Source organism: Talaromyces marneffei, chromosome 3, assembly GCF_009556855.1.
Source record: "Talaromyces marneffei chromosome 3, complete sequence".
Taxonomy (NCBI): Eukaryota; Fungi; Ascomycota; class Eurotiomycetes; order Eurotiales; family Trichocomaceae; genus Talaromyces; species Talaromyces marneffei.
Window position 1 is genome coordinate 3241958 of NC_072350.1, and position 20729 is coordinate 3262686.

Consider the following 20729-nt stretch of genomic DNA (forward strand, 5'->3'; position numbering starts at 1 on the left):
AAGCGGGAGATATTATATGCGCCACACATTTAAAGCTAGGAAGGCCCCCTCCGAGCCACATGTGGCTTCTTATCAAGAAAGTACAATTCCTATTGACAGGCCACCACAAGTTCAAAAGAAATACAAAATAATTATCATTTATGAACACTATCATCAATCATGAGAGGAGAACTATATATATCTCCAAATTAAGGAGAAGGCACACCGCCAGTACCAAACAACTCCATATGAATCCTATCCCCGGAAACGCCTTGTACACCCAACGCCTTGGCCGTCGAAATCATGAAATCCAGCGGTCCGCAGATATAATATTGCGTCGTGGCATCGTCAAGATACAATTTTCCGTCTTGGGCGAGGGAATCAATGGTAATAGGTCCCTTGACGTGATAATCCTCTCCTTCCTTTTCGTCTTCAGCGGGTGCGGTGTTGAAGAAGGTAACGTCCAAAGTTGGGTGCTGCTTTGACAGCGACAAGATGTAATCCTTGAAAGCGCGAGACTTGGCATGTCGCGCGCTGTGCACGAAGTGGACTTTGCGCTTGTTGGCGGTTGAGCCCGAGGTCACTGTGTTCAACATTGCGGTCAGGGGCGTAAGACCAACACCAGCAGCGATCAGGACTATCGGCGAAGTCGATTCGCCGTCGACAAGGAAGAAATCGCCATGAGGATGAGAGACCTCAATGATGTCGCCCTCATTCTTAAGGTCATGCAAAATATTCGAAATGTAGCCTGGGTTGTATTTTGCCTCTGGGTGTCGGGGATCAAGACCAGACTCCTTCTTGACGCTGATACGGTAATAATCCGGTGAGTGCTTGTCACTCAACGAATACTGTCTGGCCTGCATATATTTCAGGTCTGGCACATTCATGCGCACGGAGATATACTGTCCAGGACGGAAATTGGGCAGAGGCTTTCCATCGACGGGCTTCAAGTAGAATGAGGTAATAACATCGGATTCGGGCACTTTCTTATCAATCTTGAATTTGCGCCAGTCTCGCCATCCTTCGCCCTGCTTGTAGAGCTCTTCTTCCTTGGCGATGAACAAATCGGCGAGTTGCCAGTATGCGGCACCCCATGCATCATGGATCTCGGGAGTCAAGGCATCACCGAGGACTTCGCCCATAGCAGCGAGCAAGTAAGTGCCAACGACTTTGTAGTGCTCTGGCTTAATGTACAAGGAAGCATGCTTGTTGGTGATGGTCTCAACAGCAGGGCCCAAAGCGCCGAGGTTGTCGATGTTGGCGGCATAAGCATAGAGAGCACCGGCCAAGGCGCGTTGCTGGTGGCCATTCAATTGGTTGGTGGTGTTGAAGTAGTCGTTTAGCTCAGGGTTTTCGGTAAGCATGTTCTTGTAGAAGACGGTGGTGATGGCAGTGCCATGTTCCTGAACTACCGGCACGGTGGCCTTGATGATGTTGATCTGATCTTGGGTCAGAGGCATGATGGAAGTATTGTGGTTTAATTCAGGAAGCGTGAGATTGAATATCTAATTGTGTATGGATAATAAATTGACACGATTGGGGAACTAATGAAGCATTTATATGTCGTCTACAATTCTACCAAATAGCTGGTATGGCCATGAAGGCGAGTGGCTGTAACAAGCAGAACGTATGTTCCGGACCCACAATTGGCCTGGCCCATCGAATCGCAGGTTTTCTATTAGAAATTCTTTGCTACTTTTGAAGTTTGAAGGAATGGCATGATGTCTTCCTTCATACGTTACCAACTTTTTGACACAGTCCTCTTAGAGTCAGTTGATGTAAAAGCTAGAACTTGCATACAAAACCCGCGTCGATCGGCACTTTTAGGTTGTGCCTGATCGGAAGGAGTAGGAGTATTACGAGATATTCGTCAATTTTGGGCCAGGGACATGTTCGAAAAATTTTCGCGCCATCTGAATCTCCGCGGAAGGGGCATCATCTCATGATGGTGTTTTCTCAGCGTTGGGTTCCTGGACGATCGCCACTGCAAACGCCACAGTTTTAACGCAGTTGGAAACTGGAGGGGACATTAAGGTATTTGGGTTCCGCGGAGAAAGCCACCATAGAAGCCAGTCTCCACAATTTTTCTTGGAGAAGATTCTAAACCAGGACGAAAGAAAAAAAAAAGAAAAAAGAAAAAAAGAAAAAAGAGAAAAAAGAGAAGAGAGGGAGAAACCGAGAAAGCCGAGAAAGCAACGTGGCGATAACCACGAGCGTTCTTATCGTGATAAGGACTGATAAGATGAATATATTATCCGACCAATCAGCAGTGGCCGCGTCCCCAGGGTACATCTTGCTAAGTTGCTGCTGTGATTGTCAGGATCCATTCGATGCGACTATTTGCACTGTCTCCAGCAGATATAACTAGTAGGCGGGTGTCGCGAAGATCACAGATAACAGAACACAACGCTTACCCAATTGCTATGACTCAACATCTGTTTATCAATTGCCTTCATATCAGTCCTCGATACAGAGCACAATCTGGGGTTTGATAGAGCTATCATGCAAGCTGACAGATGTACGTAGTTGATTTAGAATCACGTACCATCCCAAATCGGCATCTGCGGCTTGGCTATCAGCCAGACGAACTATAGATAGCAAGATAAGGCAGCGAAGAAGCGATGTTATTGGAGGGTAGTGTTTCGATCAGGGCTGGAGATAAGGCATGCAGTGCTTGTGCTACCATGCACGGCTCCTTTGTCAATGCACCATCTTAGCCCTAATTTTGTAGGCCAAGTTCGTTGGAAGTTGCTATCGGCCAATTATAGTGCAGGAGCGTTGAGATAAGACTTGTCCAGATATATAATTAACTGCATGTGAAATCAATGTGATATCAAGGCATGCAGCGATGCGTAAATTGATGCTGCACTATGGTGCTAGTATTGACAATTCGAGAGAGAGAAGTCATGCCTGAAGGGAACCTGAGATACCACCGTGTCACAATCTCTCTATGCTCCGAGGAATTATGCAAACCATGAGCAAGACCCCTGAACGGAGAATCAGTTTAGTAAAATATCATTGATAAGCTTTCATGACTTGGATGGTTAGGGTTTACATTGCTCAGGTCAACTTGTGAACGCTGAGCTGATATGGCGACATCAAAATTTCCTAATGAGGCAATTTTGCAGTATATTCCTCTTTCGGAACGGCAACTCACTGGTATCACGTGTGATCCGACTACTTTCTGATATCTTATGCTTCTCCCGGTTTGTATTCAATTTGAGACCCCTTCTTGCACTTTCAACACTTGATTTTATTATGATAACTCTTGTCACCAATGTCCAGCAAAGGACAGACAGCCGGGCCTGAGCATACAGCAACATGGTTAGACAGAAAATGATCTGACATTCTGTGTGAGATCGCTCAAAGTCTATCTGTGCTCTTGCATAACTGATATCAAATATATCACAAGGAAGTTTTCCATACAGAGAGGGACGTATCGTGCCTGTTACTGAGATGACCCAGTGGAACAAGTGGTTCAAGGCAGGCATATGATATTTACGACTGACAAAGGCCATAAAACTCATAGAGTTCAAAGAGCAGAAAAGGTATTACTTCGGCTGGGCATCCTTGGCAGCTTTAAAAACCCTCAAAAACGTCCCCGGATCCTCCGCACCTTCAACAGGATATACTCCCTGAATCAAAAAATGCGGCACTCCCTGGATCCAATTCATTCTCGCCTCTTCAGCTTCCTTATCCACCTCCGCGCCACCAACATCCGAATCCAACCACCCCTTCACCTCCTTCTCCGCCAGCCCTGCACCAGACCCAACCGCAGCCTGCAATAGTACCTTCTTATCCGTAATATTCTCCTCCTTCTCAAAATAACTTTTGAACAGCGCTTTCGCGACAAGAGTCTGTTTCTCACCGCCATAATTCTTCCCCACCTGATACAAAAGACGATGCGAATCCCTCGTCGACCCCGTATTCCCACCAAAGGAGAAATTTATCCCTTCCTGGGCCCCGACTGCGCGAAGGCGGGCCGTCAAAGCTTTCAAGGCCGAGTCACCAAATCGCATTTCGTATAATTGTATTTTATTGACACCGGGATAAACGGCTGCTTCGGCCATGAGGTAGAATGCGTGCCATTGCAGGTCGAATGTGTCGCCTGGGTAGAGTTTGGTGTGCTCTGTGATGGCGCGCTGGAGGCGGGATACACCTATGTAGCACCACTATTGATTGTTAGGTCAGTGGTCCTTTTTTCTTTTTTCTTTTAGGGTTTTCATTGGTGAATGGGGTTGGTGTACCGGGCACGAGGTATCAGAAGTGATGTCGATAGTGTATTTCGTCATTGTTCTGATTAAATGTGAGAATTGAGAACTTTGGGCGGCAAGTAGTCTTATCGTGGGCCTTTTGCCGGGGTAGCGCAGCATCTAAATCGCCTCAGTACCAGCTGGAAATGTTTTTTTCTATTAAGGTCTATGTGCTAATGTGGGAGTGTTATACTACATAAGTACGGAGTCAAGATGTTGTCTCCGACGGAGTGGGATGATTATTAATACATCGGGGCCACTGCCACAGCCTCGGATCGATTGATGACAGTTCCTCTACGGTACTCCGTTGCCGAATAGCTAAAACTGTCGAGCCCTACCAGGACAATCCACAAAAGGTCGATATTTGATCCGAAGCTGTCAAGTTATTAGGTACTACATACATGTAAACGATTACAGAATTTTTCATTTGCCAGTCTCTATTATACGTTTGACTCAACTTTTCCTATTCAGGCAACTTTCATACTTAGCCCTAATCCGGGACTATTCAGTCAACTTCCTGCTCAGGCGACATTCATCCTATCCTCAGATGCAAACTATAGAACATATCGACTGCCATACAAGCATATCAGCATCGTTCAACAGAAAATTTCTAGAAAGACAAAGAATAATAACTTACAACGTCAAATTCTCCTTATCCGTTAAATCAAGCTGGTTATTATCAACCACATGAGTGACCGTTGTACCATTGTCGTGAACTTCTTCCACGATCCCAGCATCGCGCACGTCACTTTCGGCCTGCAGTTTGTCGCGGCGTTTGTTCTCCTTGACGAGAATCATTCGTAGAGCTATAATGCAGAGAGAGGGTAGGATTGCGGCGACCTGGGTTCAGAGACATTAGCGAGAGTGCAGTCGGTTAGAATAGGGGCTACCTACGACCAGGAGAATGATCCATGTCGGTTTATACCGAGGCTATATAATACGCTTAGTATCCATCAATTATGCCGTGAGCGATTGGGTTTTGGATATACCTTCCACTGCAGTTGGAAGAGCTGGGGAGAAATGATATTACCCAGCCCGTATCCGATATGATACAGGGCTATGACGGTAGTCTTTTTCGTATGTCCGGCGGACGTATTAGCGGCCCATATCATGACGACAGCATATGCGATACCAGTTGTAGAGCGAATCCATATGCCGGTGATGAGGCCCCAGCGATTTGACCATGGGAGACCTGCGTGGATCGAAGCATAAGCGGTGTGGGTTAATATGTGACGGGTTAAAGGGGGGGGGGGCGGGGGGGCTAACTCAACAGAAGTATGCTTGACAGGGCTCCAGGGATATACGAAGACAGAGATATCCACGCACGAGCATTCTGCTTACGTTAGTAGAAGCATCTGGCTTAATGAGCTGGAGTTAGGAGCTTACTGGCTTACTGTAGTCTTATGTAGCACAATTGCAGCCGTTATTAGACAGACAAACGATACTGCACCACTGACTGTTCCCAACAAAGTAGTCTGCAAGACTGTGAATCCAAATGATTTTATGATCAGTGAGTACTGGTTGGTCAGTCCGTTGGCCATCTCCTGAGAGCAGGCATGCAAGAAAAATATCCATGTTTTGGGGTCTTGGATTGCCTCGATGAACCTTTATTCATTAATGGAATGGTTGGTAAAATTCAGAAGAGAGAGAAAAAAAAAGATCCACATACTGGTATCTCTTGAAGGTTTTCTGTTCAATTCCAGAATGATTCTCTTTGATCCGCAGAATAGCCTGCGCACGCTCTTCATATGTCAAGAACGTGGCATGCACAGGGCTGTCTGGGAAGAGAAAAAAGACAATTCCGCCGAATATAACCGTGATGCCACCCGTGATTACTGAGACATGTCAATATGGACAGTTATTTACAACGAACATAGGGTAGAAGAGATAAACGAACCCATGAACCACCTCCAAGGCGCAAAGCCATCGGTCTTAATCCAAAGTACGCCATAAGACAACAAGCCCGATGTTATAGGACTTGCATTACCGATTGACCACATGATTGGCATCAGCACCGCTTGCTCTTGATAAGTGAAGAACATCGACATGGTGAGTAAAAAGGCTGGTACGATACAGGCTTCCGAGAGTCCGAGCAGGAAGCGGACCACGAAGAGTGAGGCAAAGCTGTTGCACGGGATATGTAAAAGGGTAATTCCGCCCCTGGTAGTAAGTCAGCCTAGATTCGATCTATTGAGAGGATATAAGTTATCTGACCAGACCACTAGATTACCTGCTAGCCACTTGCCTACAGGGAACCGCTGCAAAGCCCAGTTCTGCGGCCATTCTGCCAGGAGATAACCAAAATAGAATATCGAGGATAGCCAATTGTATTGATTGGAATTGAGATGAGCATCGGCCATGATCCCAAGAATCGCCGAGCTTCCCAGCTACATCGGCGTCAGCGTGTTATGTATCGCAAGTTAGTCTGCTTGCTGGACTTACCGTCTGTTTGTCGACATACATCAGATGATACCCAATACAAAGAAAGGGTAATATCCGGCGAAGACATTTGTTGCGAATCTTTCGAGCTTCTTTCGGCGTTGGGTCGGTTACTTGTAGTTTTTGGAAGAGTTTGTAGCTCTCGTCGGCGTAACGGTCGGATAGTTTGGGGACGTTGGGAGGGGGAGGACTGTCACCTTCAGACTGCACAGTCGAGTCAAACCCTCCTTTTAGGTGAGATGAAGCCATAATCTTCGGGTGTACCTTCCTCCGATATGAATCGAAGCGTAAGTAACCAGACGTTGTCGACCTCAAGACAAAGATGACCTCAGAGCATGTTGGGAATGAGTCGACACCTTATGAATACCTATATAATGTTTAAAGCTGCCTTCGGGCTCTAGCATAGTGTATCTCGCCATTATGCAACATATATCGCCTTTTACTTGGTCCAAGCCTGGCCATTGACCTGGGCATTGACATCCCTGTCTTAATGTGGGACACTGCATTGACCTTGCATTTCTATATCTGTTGATTATAATTCCGAGAAAGATTACTAAATACGGGAATTTCAAGAGATTTTGAGTCAAATCTGAGTTCATAAAATTGTTGTTGCGTCAGTATCGTGCTAGTGACGTGCTTAGAGTATACCAAGTGAGCCCCTCCTCCCGGCCGGCATTGTATCCGATATCAAGATAATTCGTGTCGCTCAAAATGCGTGATAGTCCCCGCTATTGTTCTCACTCTATACCGGATCAACTTTGGGACAAGATTTATTCTGTGAAGATCTCCAGGCTACGTACATCCCAATAAGACAAAGAATTTTCATATAATGGCAGACGATCAACCCAAGTTTCGAGTGCTTATAGCTGGAGCTGGCATTGCAGGACTAGCAACGGCAATAGCACTCAATCGCATTTCGGCTATCCCAAATCTCGACATCCAGCTGTTCGAGCAAGCTCCGGAATTGACCGAAATAGGAGCGAGTATTGCACTTAGTCCTAATGTATGCCAAGTTCATTCCCTGCAGGTTTTTTCGTGGTGTTGAAACTGATCCTCTATCAGGGCATGCGAACATTGGAAAAGCTTGGCGTGCACAATGCACTCACAGATGAGAATGGCTATAGAGGCCCAAGTGGGATACCACAAATAGTTCGGTATGACTGCGGATACCAGAAGAAGGCGTATGGTTATTGACTATCTTCCATACAGCCACTGGAAAACGAATCAGGTTGTAACGGTGGACACGCACGTAAACGTGCCTGATCCTCGTCACCACACGACTCGTTTTCATAGAGGACATTTGCACAGTGCTCTATTGGAGCATGTCCCGAGAGAGTCAATTCATCTTAACAAGAAGGTCACTGGTGCAGTTGCCACCGACGATGGAGTGACCCTTCATTTCGAAGATGGAACTGAAGTCCATGGTGATCTTTTAATTGGTGCTGATGGTATCAAATCAGTTCGTATATTATCTCTGGCACAGAAATGTTCTTTTGCTAATATCCAAACAGAGGACCAGGCAGTCTTTTATCCTAGATTATAAGCTCAAGTTCAGTGGCAAGGTGTTTGCCAGGTCGACTTTCGATGCCTCTATAGTCGAAGGCAAAATTCCGGATTTGCCCGTTGACCCCGTTCACTGGGTATGTACTTGATATCTCTCTTGTAAAGAAAAGGATTGACTGAAAATCAAAAACAGTGGGGACCGGAAGACAATTTCTTTGCGTCAAGATTAGGTACAAATATATTTCTACAACTTTTTTTTTGACAAGTACAGACCTAACATATAATAGGCAAAGGACAGTACACCACTGTCGGCGCATACGACGACGGACGTAGCGCCGAAGAGCTCGAAAAAGAAGTATCTTGGGACCAAGCAGGCAACGTGGAGGGTATACGAGAAAAATACAAGAACTGGAACCCTATTGTCAAAGCCTTGACTGAGTTGACTCCCTATACACGACTCTATCCCAATTACGCAGGCGAGGCTCTTCCAACCTGGGTTCTCGCGGCTCGTGTCACTCTAGTCGGGGATGCTGCTCATACCCATGGTGGCGCCTTTGCAGCTGGTGGTTCTTTAGCACTCGACGATTCGTTTGCGTTAGCACTGGCGTTAAGACATGCTTTCTCATTACCGAAACCGGTTGATTCGATCATCGGGCCATCATCCATTAGAAAGGGACTGGAGTTATACGACCAGACTCGCCGTCCACACACGGAGAAGCTGCTGGAGATTATCCATAGCCAGATCAATAGGAAGCCAGAAGTCCACCAGTCTATTGAAGAAGAAGATTCGGCGCTTATTGCGAAAATGAGGAATAGGCCTGATACAACGTGGTTGTCAGAGCATAACGTGGTGGAAGCGTTTCAGCAGGTGCTTGAAAAGCAAATACTACTCGACAGTACTGAAGCAGCTGAACCTCCCGCCTCTCAAGCAAATGAGGGAACCGGTTTACAGCAAAGCAAACCATAACCGGGGTATCCTCCTCTTAGCGAGATAGTGAAATATGACAATAGAGTGCGGATAAAATATTTCGTCTGGTGTGTTAGAAAGAAATAAACTGTCGCAAGATCAACGTTGTGTCGTACTCTTGTATAGCAAGTTATTGATTTCCCTTCTCCTTTTTCTTCAATTCCCGAATCGGTATTAAGCGCAGCTGATGCCACCCGCGGTGCCATTATTCAGTCATTACATAGCTATATAAGAGTCAACAATTAAGGAGTTCAAAGCAATATCAGATTCCAACTCTTCAAGATATTGATCTCCTCCAATCCGAGAGACGACTTGAAACCACCGGCTTCCTCGACCAAAACACATTGCCGTTGTATATTCCCTGTATTCTGGATACCAACCGGCGGATTCCCAGTCCAAAAATCCAGATAGATGTCCATCGTCACCGACAAGAATGTTATGAGCCTTGAAAACTAGGATTTGTGGTTTCAAAATCATTATCTAAACGGCATGTACTATTCTGGGAAAAATCACCATGTATTTGTGCTGGAAAATCTACCTCGGGTACATAACCTAGGTAATGGCTTCACCGATAAGATCTATCATAATCGAGACGAGATCGGACTAGTCTAAAGATGGTAATGACTTTATAATCAGACATGGTATTCAGGAGTGAGAGGCCACTCAGATGGTTATCATAAGCCGCGGTAGTATCTGTTCATACCCACAATCTCATCCGTCGTCAGCTTCCTCAGTTGTTCATATCCATAACGTGACGAAGAACATGTATGCCTCTCAGATCTATCTTCATGCCATTTAGGTGGCTCAAATTTGCAGACCTTGTCGACAAGACCCTGATATCCAATCCCAAGAAACGGCGTAGATGGCGCTGGGGATAGGCCATTGGCAAACATGTGCTTTTCAAGTCCACCCAGCATCATGGACATACACTGGAATTTATAATCGCATAACCAGGTTTCACCAAGGAGGATGCTTCGTTGCTTTTGTAGTGTAGTCATGACTTATTCAATACCCCTTTCTCGGTCCACATTTAATTGATCTTGAAAAAAAAAAGAAAATATCGTCAATGGCATGCCTTCAATTTCATAGCTAACATCCAAGCTCCACTTACAAATTAGTTTTGTTGAGAGGGGAAGCCCAAGACTCGATATATGAATCTTGCTATATTTGAGAGCAACAGCAGTAGATCGTCTGAAAATTCCATCGCGTCTAAACACCCAGGATACCCACATCCACAGCATATGGTCTCGGGAGAAGGCGCCGGCAAGATGCAAATCCGACTTGCTTTCCAGATCATCAAGCCAGATATCAGAAAAGAATGCTATTGCATCTTTGCACTTATAGTAGTCCACAATGACAGTGATTTTGGCGAAGAGTTCAAGACTGACCCTGCGCGGTAGCTGGTTATTCTGGTTATGTATTATCCGCATAACAATCAAGAAGGCCTCAAGGTCCCAGCCAGACACAGTGAGCGTGGTAGATCCATTTTCAAGAAAAGTGCTGCTTTCGTTCCAGCCCCCCAAGAGACAGGCTTTGAATACAGGCGATGCGAGATGCTTTGCGGATACCTTGATACGGAAGCATTGTTCTTCTGTCTCTTTCCCAGTCTCAGATTGCTGCAAGCTGTCTTGACTCGGCGCTTAAGAAACTTTGCTGGGTATAGTGTCAACCACGGCGTGTGTTGATGAATAATCTCAAAATCTAAAATTACCTTTGTTCATCGGCTGGCCCCTCATCTGGCCAAACTGCGAATGGCAAATTCGCGTCTTTCAAGACGATGATAACCTCGCCATCAGGATCGATTACATGTGTTGGCTCATCCATATCTGCTGTGAATCTCATCAAAACCGATAATTATTCTAGTGTTTGTGATGTGTTTGTATGTGGTGTTTTAGTTTTCCCACATGGCTGGCACCAGATTATCTGGCTCTCGAGTGGGTCAACCCAATGGGAGGATCGCATTCTGGCCAATCGTACCTGCAGATAAAGGCAGCCATACACGTCAGATATCACGATAGGGAAGCACCACTAGTGCTTTTGTATTTCAGAGGGAGCGTTTTGGAAATTTTCGACATTTTAGCAATCCTTGGGAATGGGCCTGATGACCCTGAGCACTGGCTCTTTGAATCATGCATGAATGATCAATCTCAGCCAATTGGAGACCAGAAAAGCCCTATGAGATCCTCAAACCACGTTGGTTTGATCGCAGCCTTCCACAGAGGTGAAATGTTGCTTAACAACTTACTAATCACGGCACAATTAAGTTAGTTAAGTTAACTAACCCTCAATTTAGTAGAATTAGTAGTACTTATATGAGCCACCTCGAGTCAATGGAAAGAAATTTAACCCGAGAGCGTGGAATTAGTCACCAAGCCAACGCGGTGCATAGTTAATCTGAGTAACTTAAGTCATACAGCGTACAGTCAGGATCTAAAGGAACCAATTAAAGCTGAAATCTCTGCACGCAATCGTTCTAGAATCCAGGCCTTGAATCTCCGTAAATACTCCGGAGATTAGATTTAATCAAATGCAAAAATACGTAGTTAACTAAACAAGTGGCGTTATGTCAGCCAGTAGGGCTGAAGGGCTGGACGAAAACGGAAGACGGAAAATTTTTCGGCCGCAACTCATGACATCATCGACTCCTTTTGCTGGCGTTGCTCTGTTTGCTCTGTTTGTCTTGGCATTGCTGGTCTCGATGAGTCGATGCTCTTAGCCTTTGTGCACCCCGGAATTTGTCACAGCCGGCCGGCGACTGCCTGAGTCAGGTGTCCCTTCTGGCTCGCTGATTTGCCCATCGGACGAAAATATCCTTTGATATCCGTCCGCAGAAACTTCGGCGATCTAATCTATTTATGGTTTAGTGGCAAGTGTCAAATAATTATGCAGTGGTTTTTGCAATATCCGAAGTACCGAAACACCGACTCTCCGTGTCGCAGGTCGTTTTGCGTTTATGCCAATTGCTACGTAGGGGGGGCATCTGGGATTGATGGATTAGTGAACAATGCGATACGCAAGCGAAAATCAATTAAGTTAAGTTAACTTAAACGAATAAAACGAATAATTGATGAGATAATCATGCAGCCTGCACATTCACTAACGTAGCTAGCTAAGTTCTCTTACTCAAGGAAAGGGAGAACAAGAGAAAAAAATCAAATCAATCCGGATATGGAAACCGATGGCAAGGCTATGCTAGCGGTCCAGCCAGGTGTACTGTCCGCCGGACGTAATTGGCCAATGCGAAATATGACTCAGCTCAGCCTCAACAAGCTTAAGACACTAAAAAGGGTGAATCATCATGACACGAATACGAGGAAGAAGGAATGCTACACTCGTGTATTAGTACTATTATATTAACCTTCGGAGATTGAAGCGAGTACGACGTGCAAGGGCAGTAAGGAGGCTGAGCAGCAGGGCGTGTTTCAGGCACCAGGAATTCCTCATCGAAACAAAGCTGGCTAATTACGGAGAATGCCTGCTTGAGCACTTCGTAGCGAAATTCGCAGTCGTTACCGAAACGGGATAGCTCCTTTACCGGTAGCCTTGGAGATTACGTTAGGCACCATGATTAGTTAGTTAAGTAAGTTAAAGAGATAGTTAGATCTAACTAACTACATGTCATGTCATGTTTGAAGAGGCGCGATGCGGTTGGACACGGCTGAATCATTGCGGATTCGACAATATAATTGGTTGCTGTGTCTGATAAAGGAACCTCAGCTACGTAGTACGTACTCAATGTACTCACTCGTAGTATAACTAGGCGACGGAATTAGGGGGCAGGGCTCCTCAGGCAGAGAGATTAGTTAGTTACTGGGCAGATGGTTATTTCGCGAGGCAGTTTAGATTAACATGATGGGGCATCATGATAATCGAGACACTGAAAATATTAATAATCGGGCACACCATAACTAACTAACTAACTAGTTAACTTAACTAGTTACCCTGATCATGGATGATTCATGGATTCATTTGTAATATGATGAAAAAGGGTGATTGCTAAGCGGGTCCATGAAAAAAAAATATCTAATCTGGGGATGTGCCAAGAAACACGGAAAAAGGATGAGTAATGCGGATGTTTGGTCTGCGTTAGTTAGAGCAGCCGATGTTATCCAGATGGAAAATGGTCGAATCTGAAAGCGATCAGCCGAATTGTGCTGAGTTAAATCCGGGCGGGTTTGTCAGTGAGCTTTGACCCTGCCTAAGCCCTGTAGGCATGATTAACTAATAAACTATCAGTATGAGCGGTGAGTCAGGTAGCAGTGAGAGTACTATGTACACATACGATGATCTCAGATGTAGTTATGATACATCAGGTCAGGCCATATCCTCGGTAACCGGACTTGATTGCACAGTTCAAGATAACCTTCCGAAACGAATTTGTAGGATAACCATGGTATGATGGTGGATCAGAGTGACCGTCTACTGTCTTGACGGCCGTAAGAATGCATGCAGTAAGGCTCGCAGCTTAACTCCAAGCTCCGACCGCCGAGCCTGTTTTAGTTGGCGAATCCACTTTTTTATGGCGTCGATTAGTCAACGGACTTCGGCTCACGGACATGGATGGATTTAGGAATTTGCGAAATGATGAGAAATGCAAGAGCCTAATTTTTACGGTGATTCCCAGCTGACATAAAGATAGCTGAAGGTCCTGATTATTTTTCCGCACTTCAGACCCCATCTACACCATTACAATTACAACCATTACATACAACCATTATCAAGTATCCGGACACCAAGCAAAGATCATTGAATAGCTCAGCCTAGTTCACAGACCAATCAGCCATTACGACATCTACGTTTCACCCGTCACCGCCCTGTCGTTGCCCTCGCTGCGGAAAAAGCAAATTAAAAAACGACGTGACTCACTCCGCCTTTTTCACACAAAAGACTTTCCACCACACACAATAAACTATATATACAACGCCATTCCGACTAAAATGGCCCCCTCTCTTCTCTCTGTTACCACATCCTTTCGACCAGATCAACCCAAAAAGAAGATGAGCATCACTCAGACTTACTACCTGGCCCACACCGCCCGCAGCAAGCTCTCCAAGGAGGCTGCCCGATCCGATCATGACTTGCGTCTTCTTGTTGGCCACGCCAACTTGCTTGACTCGTTGATGCTCGACTTGGCCAATGCCGAACGCGAACAGGAACAATGGTTCAACAACACCGTTCGCAATGCCACAAAGAAGGCCCAGCCTTCTCACATTCGATGGGCAGACACCATCGAGGAGGAGTCCATGGAGGACTACTCCGAGGAAGAAGATGACTCCGATTTGAGTGACGATGATTACTCGGATTATGATGAGGAGGGAGACGAGGAGAAGTTTGAGGATCTTACTGCCCGTTACACTGCTGCTGCGGTAGCAAAGCCATTTCACCGAGCCCCTTCTCCACCTGCCCTTATCTCGTTGGACGAGTTGTCTTCCGATGAGGAAGACGAGGAAGAAGAAGAAGAAGAAGAAGAGGAGGAGGAAGAGGAAGTCGCTCGCCTCACATTAACCCGCTCTCCTTCCCGACAACACTCTCCTCCCGCCCAATCGCCGCCCGAATTACTCGACGACCTCTCGTCGGACGAGGAAGATTCTATGCCACCATCACCTGAACAACTCACCATGGACGCCTTTACCTCCTCCACACAAAAACACCCCGCCAAGCGGGACAACACTCTGCTCACAGATACAGAGTCGCAATCAATGTTTGCAGAACATGGATTCATTCATCACCAAGGCACAATGATTCCCGCCTACTGATCTTCATGAATACCAAAAGTTTATGACTTGTCCGCATTGATTTGTTATGATATATATATATACCCCATACTACGGCGACATTCTGTTGAGCATTATTGGCGCATTTGGATTACAGCGATACAAACTACTAGCATTGCATTGAAGGATTGGAATTGCATGACAGGCCTGTATCGATTACGACTTTGTTTGTTTTGTCTCGGTTACGATTTTTTCTCTACTCATGATATACGATTCGATCTCCCTCCCTGATAGCAGGTTGATGGTCTAGACGATTACATAAATCACATCAATACAATGGAATGATTCCATAATACTTTCAATTTCCTCGCTTCATCGTAAACATTGTAAACCATTGTTGTACTATCAGAGTAGATTTCCTACCCCAAGCGGAAAGCGTCGATCCCTCAATCTCTTACAATTCAATAGTTCCAGCCTCTTAGTTCCAAAACAGGTTAGTCCAATTGACTCGACACAATATGGATAAAGCGGATCTGCGGCACGCCGGCAGTGCAGGATAGCCAGTGGGCAGGACACATGACCCTTCGGAATTCTCTTTTAGGTTTTTGAATATCCACATTCATTGAGGTGTTTTTTTGTTTTTGCACGTTCTGCTCTTTCTCCACTTCCACATGCTTCCTGTCTTTTCGACTACGGAGGAAGTTGAAGCGACGGAGATAGATTCTCGTGAGGGATATTAGGTGTGCCGTGTGATACGTCAAACAACAGTTCGGATTCCTGCGGGTTTGTCGTACATAGTACATAATAATAATACATATCATGTGGCGCAGGCTTCGATCGGGTATTTCAGAAGATGTGCCGATACGCGGAATGCCAACATCAATGCCGTGATGGGATCGAATTGAATCACGTGTGCAGATTTCTATCGCTCCCTCCTTACAGAGTACGTACCTACATTAATCTAGAACATTGTCAAGACCATGGATTGATTGACGAATGACTTCCTAACTTCGGAGTTTGCGTGGTCAATACGATTATCCCTTGCTGATTGATTGACTTTACTCCGCACAGTCCTCTGCATAGTGCTTGAGCGACGCGATCAGCTGATTGAAATCTGAAGCGAATTGACATGCCCCCTCAGCACCTGCATAAATCATTTAACCACATCAAGTTAGTCGTGAGAAGTGCACACGAAATCGGAAGATCGGCAGCTCGGCGTTAACGTTTGGTGCCTGGATTCTAGACTATCGATAGTGCAGCCTCGATGGTGTATCGATAAGATACATAAGATAAGCCATCTCAAGTCCCTCTTTCTGGCGCATGCGTTTACTTAGACCACCTTTGAGTGCTGACATGATCTGTGCTTTTCGGGTAGTTAAGATGATGGTTGCTTCTTCTGATGAGAGATCATTGGAACCTCATCAGATATGGAGATGAGATTGATGATGCCATCTTACAGCTTGGTGCTTGAGTAAGAAGACGTCCATGTTCACTACGTTATTGTTATGAAGAGTCGAAGAATAGCATAGCGAAGGGACTGTAATAGGTAGTAGTAATCATGACAAAAAATCGGAATGGTATGATAACCTTGACGGCAAAGTTTGCAGTCGTGTAATGATGATTGTGATGTAATCACCCTGTCTGAATATGAACCTTGCTTCGCACTCCGAAGACTTGAGTAGTTGATATAAGGACTGCTGTTGACCCTCAAAGTTCATCACAGTCAACAAATCAATACACATTTGTTGTGTCTGTACGGAGTAGATACTAGTCTAGATAGCCGATTTGAAGACACGTGACATCAGTGGATCCCCACATCGAACCACGTTAGGTTTGGCTTGTACGTATTTGGACATCAATCGACAGGATGGGATGAATCGTGGAGATGTTGGTCATCGTAGCAAGAAGAAAATAGTCTGCCTTAAACCGATGTCCAAGCTCGTTCAAAAGTCTCACAGAAGCTGGTGTGTTCTTCGGGATTGCCGTATTCGATTAGCGGCAGATCCTCGACGATTACATAACGCATACGATTAGACTAACCAACCCGCTAAGCCTGATCCGGCTAGTATGGGGCTGTCCACTTTCAGACGAACTCGCGGCGGCTCTTGCATCCTGACCGTCTTCGGACAACACACGACGATGACGACCAGATAATCGCATCCTCCTCTCGTTGGTTCGTCTAGACTCTCCTTTTCCATTTCCTTCTTTCCATCTCTATATACTTCGGTTTATATCTCTCCTTTTAAACCCAGTAGTATAAACGTACCACGTTCGCCCGAACCATGTATACTGCCGTCGAGCATGACAGGTCCCAGCCAATTCCTCACCAACCGCCACCTCTATCTATGGATCGCATTGCTCCCCCGGGAGGGCCTGTGTACCCGACTTCAGGGACCGTTGGGCCTCTGCGTACTACCGAACATTTGAAGCCTGTTTCGACGATACATGGAGGTCGCATATGGTCGCTGCATGTTGTTCAGCAGCCTATTCGAGCACGCATGTGTGGATTTGGCGATAAGGTAGATACACTCTGATTTTCATGCAATGCGTAGATGGTATGGCTAACAGACTTAGGACCGACGACCGATTACCCCGCCCCCGTGTATCAGATTGATCGTCAAAGATGCAACTACAGACAAAGAAATCGATATCAACGAGATCGATACATCGTTCTATGTCCTCACCGTCGATTTATGGAACGCAGAAGGCACAAGTGAAGTCAACCTCGTCCGTCATTCTGCAAACTCGCCATCCATCTCCACCGCGACCTCGTCTTCATATCCACCTCCCCAGGAGAGCAACATCTCGCCGACATACCCACCCTTTGGTCAACATGGGTACCCTCAACAGTCGTTAGGATATCATCAACAAGTACCAGGTTATTATGGCCAGAATAACATGTATCAGAATCCATATGCGGCTACTGCTCCGCCTCCTCAGGGTGGTCCGTACTATGGCGGGGGTTACTATCAAGGCGGCATGCAGCCCAATCTATCCCCACAATCTGCGGCACCGGGTGGAATGTTTACGAGGAATTTGATTGGAAGTTTGAGTGCGAGTGCGTTTCGTTTGACAGATCCTGATAACAAGATTGGCGTGTGGTTCATCTTGCAAGATTTGAGCGTCCGCACAGAAGGGACTTTCCGGTACGCTCCCTTTCCTATGTCTAATCCAACTCCAACTAACGCAAGAACAGATTGAAAATGAACTTTGTCAATGTGGGAACGTCGCAATCTCCTGATGCTTCAGGTGCTCCCGTGCTCAATCACGGATCCGCTCCTGTTCTCGCCTCGGTCTTTTCAGAGCCATTCCAAGTCTTTTCTGCCAAGAAATTCCCCGGCGTCATTGAGAGCACTCCCCTGAGCAAATGCTTCGCTTTGCAAGGCATCAAAATCCCCATCCGCAAGGATGGTGTCAAGGGTCGCGGTGGAGGCGGAGATGGCGACGACGAGTACGACTGAGAAACACGCCATCGGAGTTTTCGCTTTTTGCTTTTTATCTTCCTTCTTGCCTATTTTTTTTTCGCCCTTTTCCTTTCTGTGGTTATACCTGGCTTACTATTTATTCTTGTTTTTTTATTATTGATATCCGTTAGCCGGAGCTTAGGTGTTATAAGCTGGGAAAAGCAAAAGGGATCAAGTAGAGGCGGTGTTCCTGTTTCTATGTCTTTGTTTTTCTCTTTGCAATGGGCCACACAAAGAGATTTTGGGAAATTGGAATAGGCGTTTCTGTTACTGGTCTTCTTATCTATTTATATGATTACCCTTTATCTTTGTTTGAGTCATTGCTAGATAGTCTCGACGCTGGTCGGATCTAGATGAATTAATTGCAGTGAGTGAGTCAGTCTTCTGAATTGTTTCAAGAGAGAGCACGATTAAAGATCTCAACCGTAGGTCAGTAGATCGATAGAAACCCTGGGTTATCTATCCCCAGAATCTTGATGTAAGTAACCTTGGTTTTGCCTAGCGGGGAAGGCGATGGAGTATGAATGGATGATGCCGCATGTGGAAATAGTTGTAATCGGCTTGATAGCCGGTTAGTACACCTTCATGTACGAATAAGGATCGAGATCTGTCAAAGATTAGTAAGAGAGATGACTTTTGCTATTTGGTGAATTCGTGAGATTTGTCACCAGTAATCAACCAATCGGAAGTGATTTATTGCTGTTTGTTAAGCTTGATATCCTTGGATTTGTTTAGCCCTTCATGATTTTGCATCTTGATACTTCCTGTATTCCCGCTATATTTCGAGTCTTCTGGGTTTTATTATAGCTTCTAGTATTAGAGCGTGCATTGGTAAGCCTATCTACTTCATAGATGTTGATAGCACATGTTCAATCTGACTGTAACCAAGTATTATCCTAATGCTCTCCATTTTGACCAGATTGTCCTGACTCTCCCTACTGCCATGGTTGCACACTCACTTCCCACGCTGGCTGTCTCTCCAGTCCAGCCAACAAGCCTTGAGGGCTTAACTTCTTGAATTCAAGGACCGACCTCACGCATCGTTCCAGCGCCCAAAAGTACTTCTGCATCGCATCAACGCTTATCGACTTGACCAAGTCCGGAAACTCTCAATTTTAAACGTCTGCTGCAGAAACAGTTCTCGCTCGCAATGATGTTTCATAGTCCACAGAAACTCTCCCATAGCTTGCAAAAACTTGCAGCGAATCTTGTAACTAATCCACTGGTCTCTGTTGTTAATACTAGGCACAAGAAGTGTATCCACAGCTTTGCGATATCGTCGCTTGGCCGTTTCAATGCCGATTTCTGGTTCGCGAGGTTGTAAGGCGCACTCGTACTTGTAGACATTGGCTTTGGCATCTAGCATCCAAAAGACTGTATTCTTGCGGATGTGTTTTAGGATATCGGCAAAAAGTAGCTGGTTCTTGACACCAGTGATTGTGTAGTCGTTGAGCATGTCATTGTTAATCCAGTCTGAGTAGGCGTTGCTCTTTGAGAAGTCCATGTCCCAACGGTCATCTTCCTCCTCCTCCTGTTCTTTTGTGTTGTCATCATCATCGTCCTCTAGTTCGCTTGTGTGGTAATACTTTGAGGATTCACTCAATGAATCGACTGCGCTGTCCAGATTGATATCTTCTGGAATATTCTCCTCCGGATATTTTCTCTTGTTGTCCTTCTCGTTTGGGTCTTTTGTAATGGTCTTGACGATATCACCCTCATTCGAAGGATGACCAAGAGTTACGCTATCGACCTCTGTGCTTATATCGTCTTCTTGGTCTCGTTGAGCGTTGTTGCTGATATCGTTGTTTCCAGATTTTGGGGTCACAAAACCCCTAGAAGCTCTGTGTGATGGACTTCTACGCATGGCGAGAGATTTGGAAGGAGTCTTTATGGTGGTTTTCAATTTTTTAGCGTTGGGCGTCATGATGATTAAAATAGAAAAAAACGGGCTTGCTCTAGGTATGACGATTATGAGGGCTGGTGGTGGTTGTAATGGAAGAAGTAATGAACCAATTTGGGAAATTTATAGCTTTTTATAGATAAATGTTTGACAAAAAGCTGTTTTTTTTTTAGCATTGTTACTATAGTCAAAGGGGTTGTCCGTCTCTTACAAATTATGAGAGGTTTCCCTCCCATGAATATCTCCATTTGACAATGAATGACATCCCTGTATTCCCTCTACAAGAAAAAAACCCAAGAATATGCACTTATGTGGTCTTTATCCTGTTCTGTGGCTGGTACATAGTTCAAGAACGCCGATTGGCTGAATTGAGGATAGTTTCGGAATAACCTTAACCTTCACCGGTGGACCCTACAAGGTTTTTCAACCTTCTTTCAACATCACTACATCTGCTGACAATAAAAAGAGCCTACAAAATACCCTCATATCTAACGTTTCAGTTTTAAGGAT

General features: G+C 45.4%; 8 protein-coding genes across 8 annotated transcripts; 3 read left to right on the forward strand and 5 right to left on the reverse strand.

The window, feature by feature from the left end:
- Positions 1 to 188: 188 nt before the first annotated feature.
- Positions 189 to 1439, reverse strand: EYB26_004905 (uncharacterized protein; the record flags this gene model as incomplete). Its single annotated transcript, XM_054264196.1, has 1 exon — positions 189 to 1439. One exon carries the CDS (start codon positions 1437 to 1439, stop codon positions 189 to 191), a length of 1251 nt encoding a protein of 416 aa, XP_054120171.1.
- A 2091-nt stretch (positions 1440 to 3530) lies between these two features.
- On the reverse strand, positions 3531 to 4271 carry EYB26_004906 (uncharacterized protein; the record flags this gene model as incomplete). Its single annotated transcript, XM_054264197.1, has 2 exons — positions 3531 to 4151; positions 4227 to 4271. 2 exons carry the CDS (start codon positions 4269 to 4271, stop codon positions 3531 to 3533), a joined length of 666 nt encoding a protein of 221 aa, XP_054120172.1.
- A 594-nt stretch (positions 4272 to 4865) lies between these two features.
- Positions 4866 to 6920, reverse strand: EYB26_004907 (uncharacterized protein; the record flags this gene model as incomplete). Its single annotated transcript, XM_054264198.1, has 9 exons — positions 4866 to 5072; positions 5127 to 5162; positions 5222 to 5424; positions 5499 to 5565; positions 5627 to 5837; positions 5902 to 6067; positions 6130 to 6392; positions 6447 to 6619; positions 6675 to 6920. The coding sequence occupies 9 exons, from the start codon at positions 6918 to 6920 to the stop codon at positions 4866 to 4868; spliced, it is 1572 nt and encodes a 523-aa protein (XP_054120173.1).
- Positions 6921 to 7500: 580 nt separating this feature from the next.
- On the forward strand, positions 7501 to 9141 carry EYB26_004908 (uncharacterized protein; the record flags this gene model as incomplete). Its single annotated transcript, XM_054264199.1, has 6 exons — positions 7501 to 7674; positions 7734 to 7825; positions 7881 to 8130; positions 8183 to 8311; positions 8368 to 8404; positions 8462 to 9141. The coding sequence occupies 6 exons, from the start codon at positions 7501 to 7503 to the stop codon at positions 9139 to 9141; spliced, it is 1362 nt and encodes a 453-aa protein (XP_054120174.1).
- Positions 9142 to 10142: 1001 nt separating this feature from the next.
- EYB26_004909 (uncharacterized protein) lies at positions 10143 to 10965 on the reverse strand (the record flags this gene model as incomplete). Its single annotated transcript, XM_054264200.1, has 3 exons — positions 10143 to 10180; positions 10253 to 10764; positions 10853 to 10965. The coding sequence occupies 3 exons, from the start codon at positions 10963 to 10965 to the stop codon at positions 10143 to 10145; spliced, it is 663 nt and encodes a 220-aa protein (XP_054120175.1).
- Positions 10966 to 14078: 3113 nt separating this feature from the next.
- EYB26_004910 (uncharacterized protein) lies at positions 14079 to 14897 on the forward strand (the record flags this gene model as incomplete). The annotated part of the gene is made up of 1 exon (XM_054264201.1): positions 14079 to 14897. The coding sequence occupies one exon, from the start codon at positions 14079 to 14081 to the stop codon at positions 14895 to 14897; it is 819 nt and encodes a 272-aa protein (XP_054120176.1).
- Positions 14898 to 17137: 2240 nt separating this feature from the next.
- EYB26_004911 (uncharacterized protein) lies at positions 17138 to 18316 on the forward strand (the record flags this gene model as incomplete). The annotated part of the gene is made up of 3 exons (XM_054264202.1): positions 17138 to 17374; positions 17430 to 18001; positions 18052 to 18316. The coding sequence occupies 3 exons, from the start codon at positions 17138 to 17140 to the stop codon at positions 18314 to 18316; spliced, it is 1074 nt and encodes a 357-aa protein (XP_054120177.1).
- Positions 18317 to 19400: 1084 nt separating this feature from the next.
- EYB26_004912 (uncharacterized protein) lies at positions 19401 to 20243 on the reverse strand (the record flags this gene model as incomplete). Its single annotated transcript, XM_054264203.1, has 2 exons — positions 19401 to 19982; positions 20033 to 20038. The coding sequence occupies 2 exons, from the start codon at positions 20036 to 20038 to the stop codon at positions 19401 to 19403; spliced, it is 588 nt and encodes a 195-aa protein (XP_054120178.1).
- Positions 20244 to 20729: the final 486 nt, after the last annotated feature.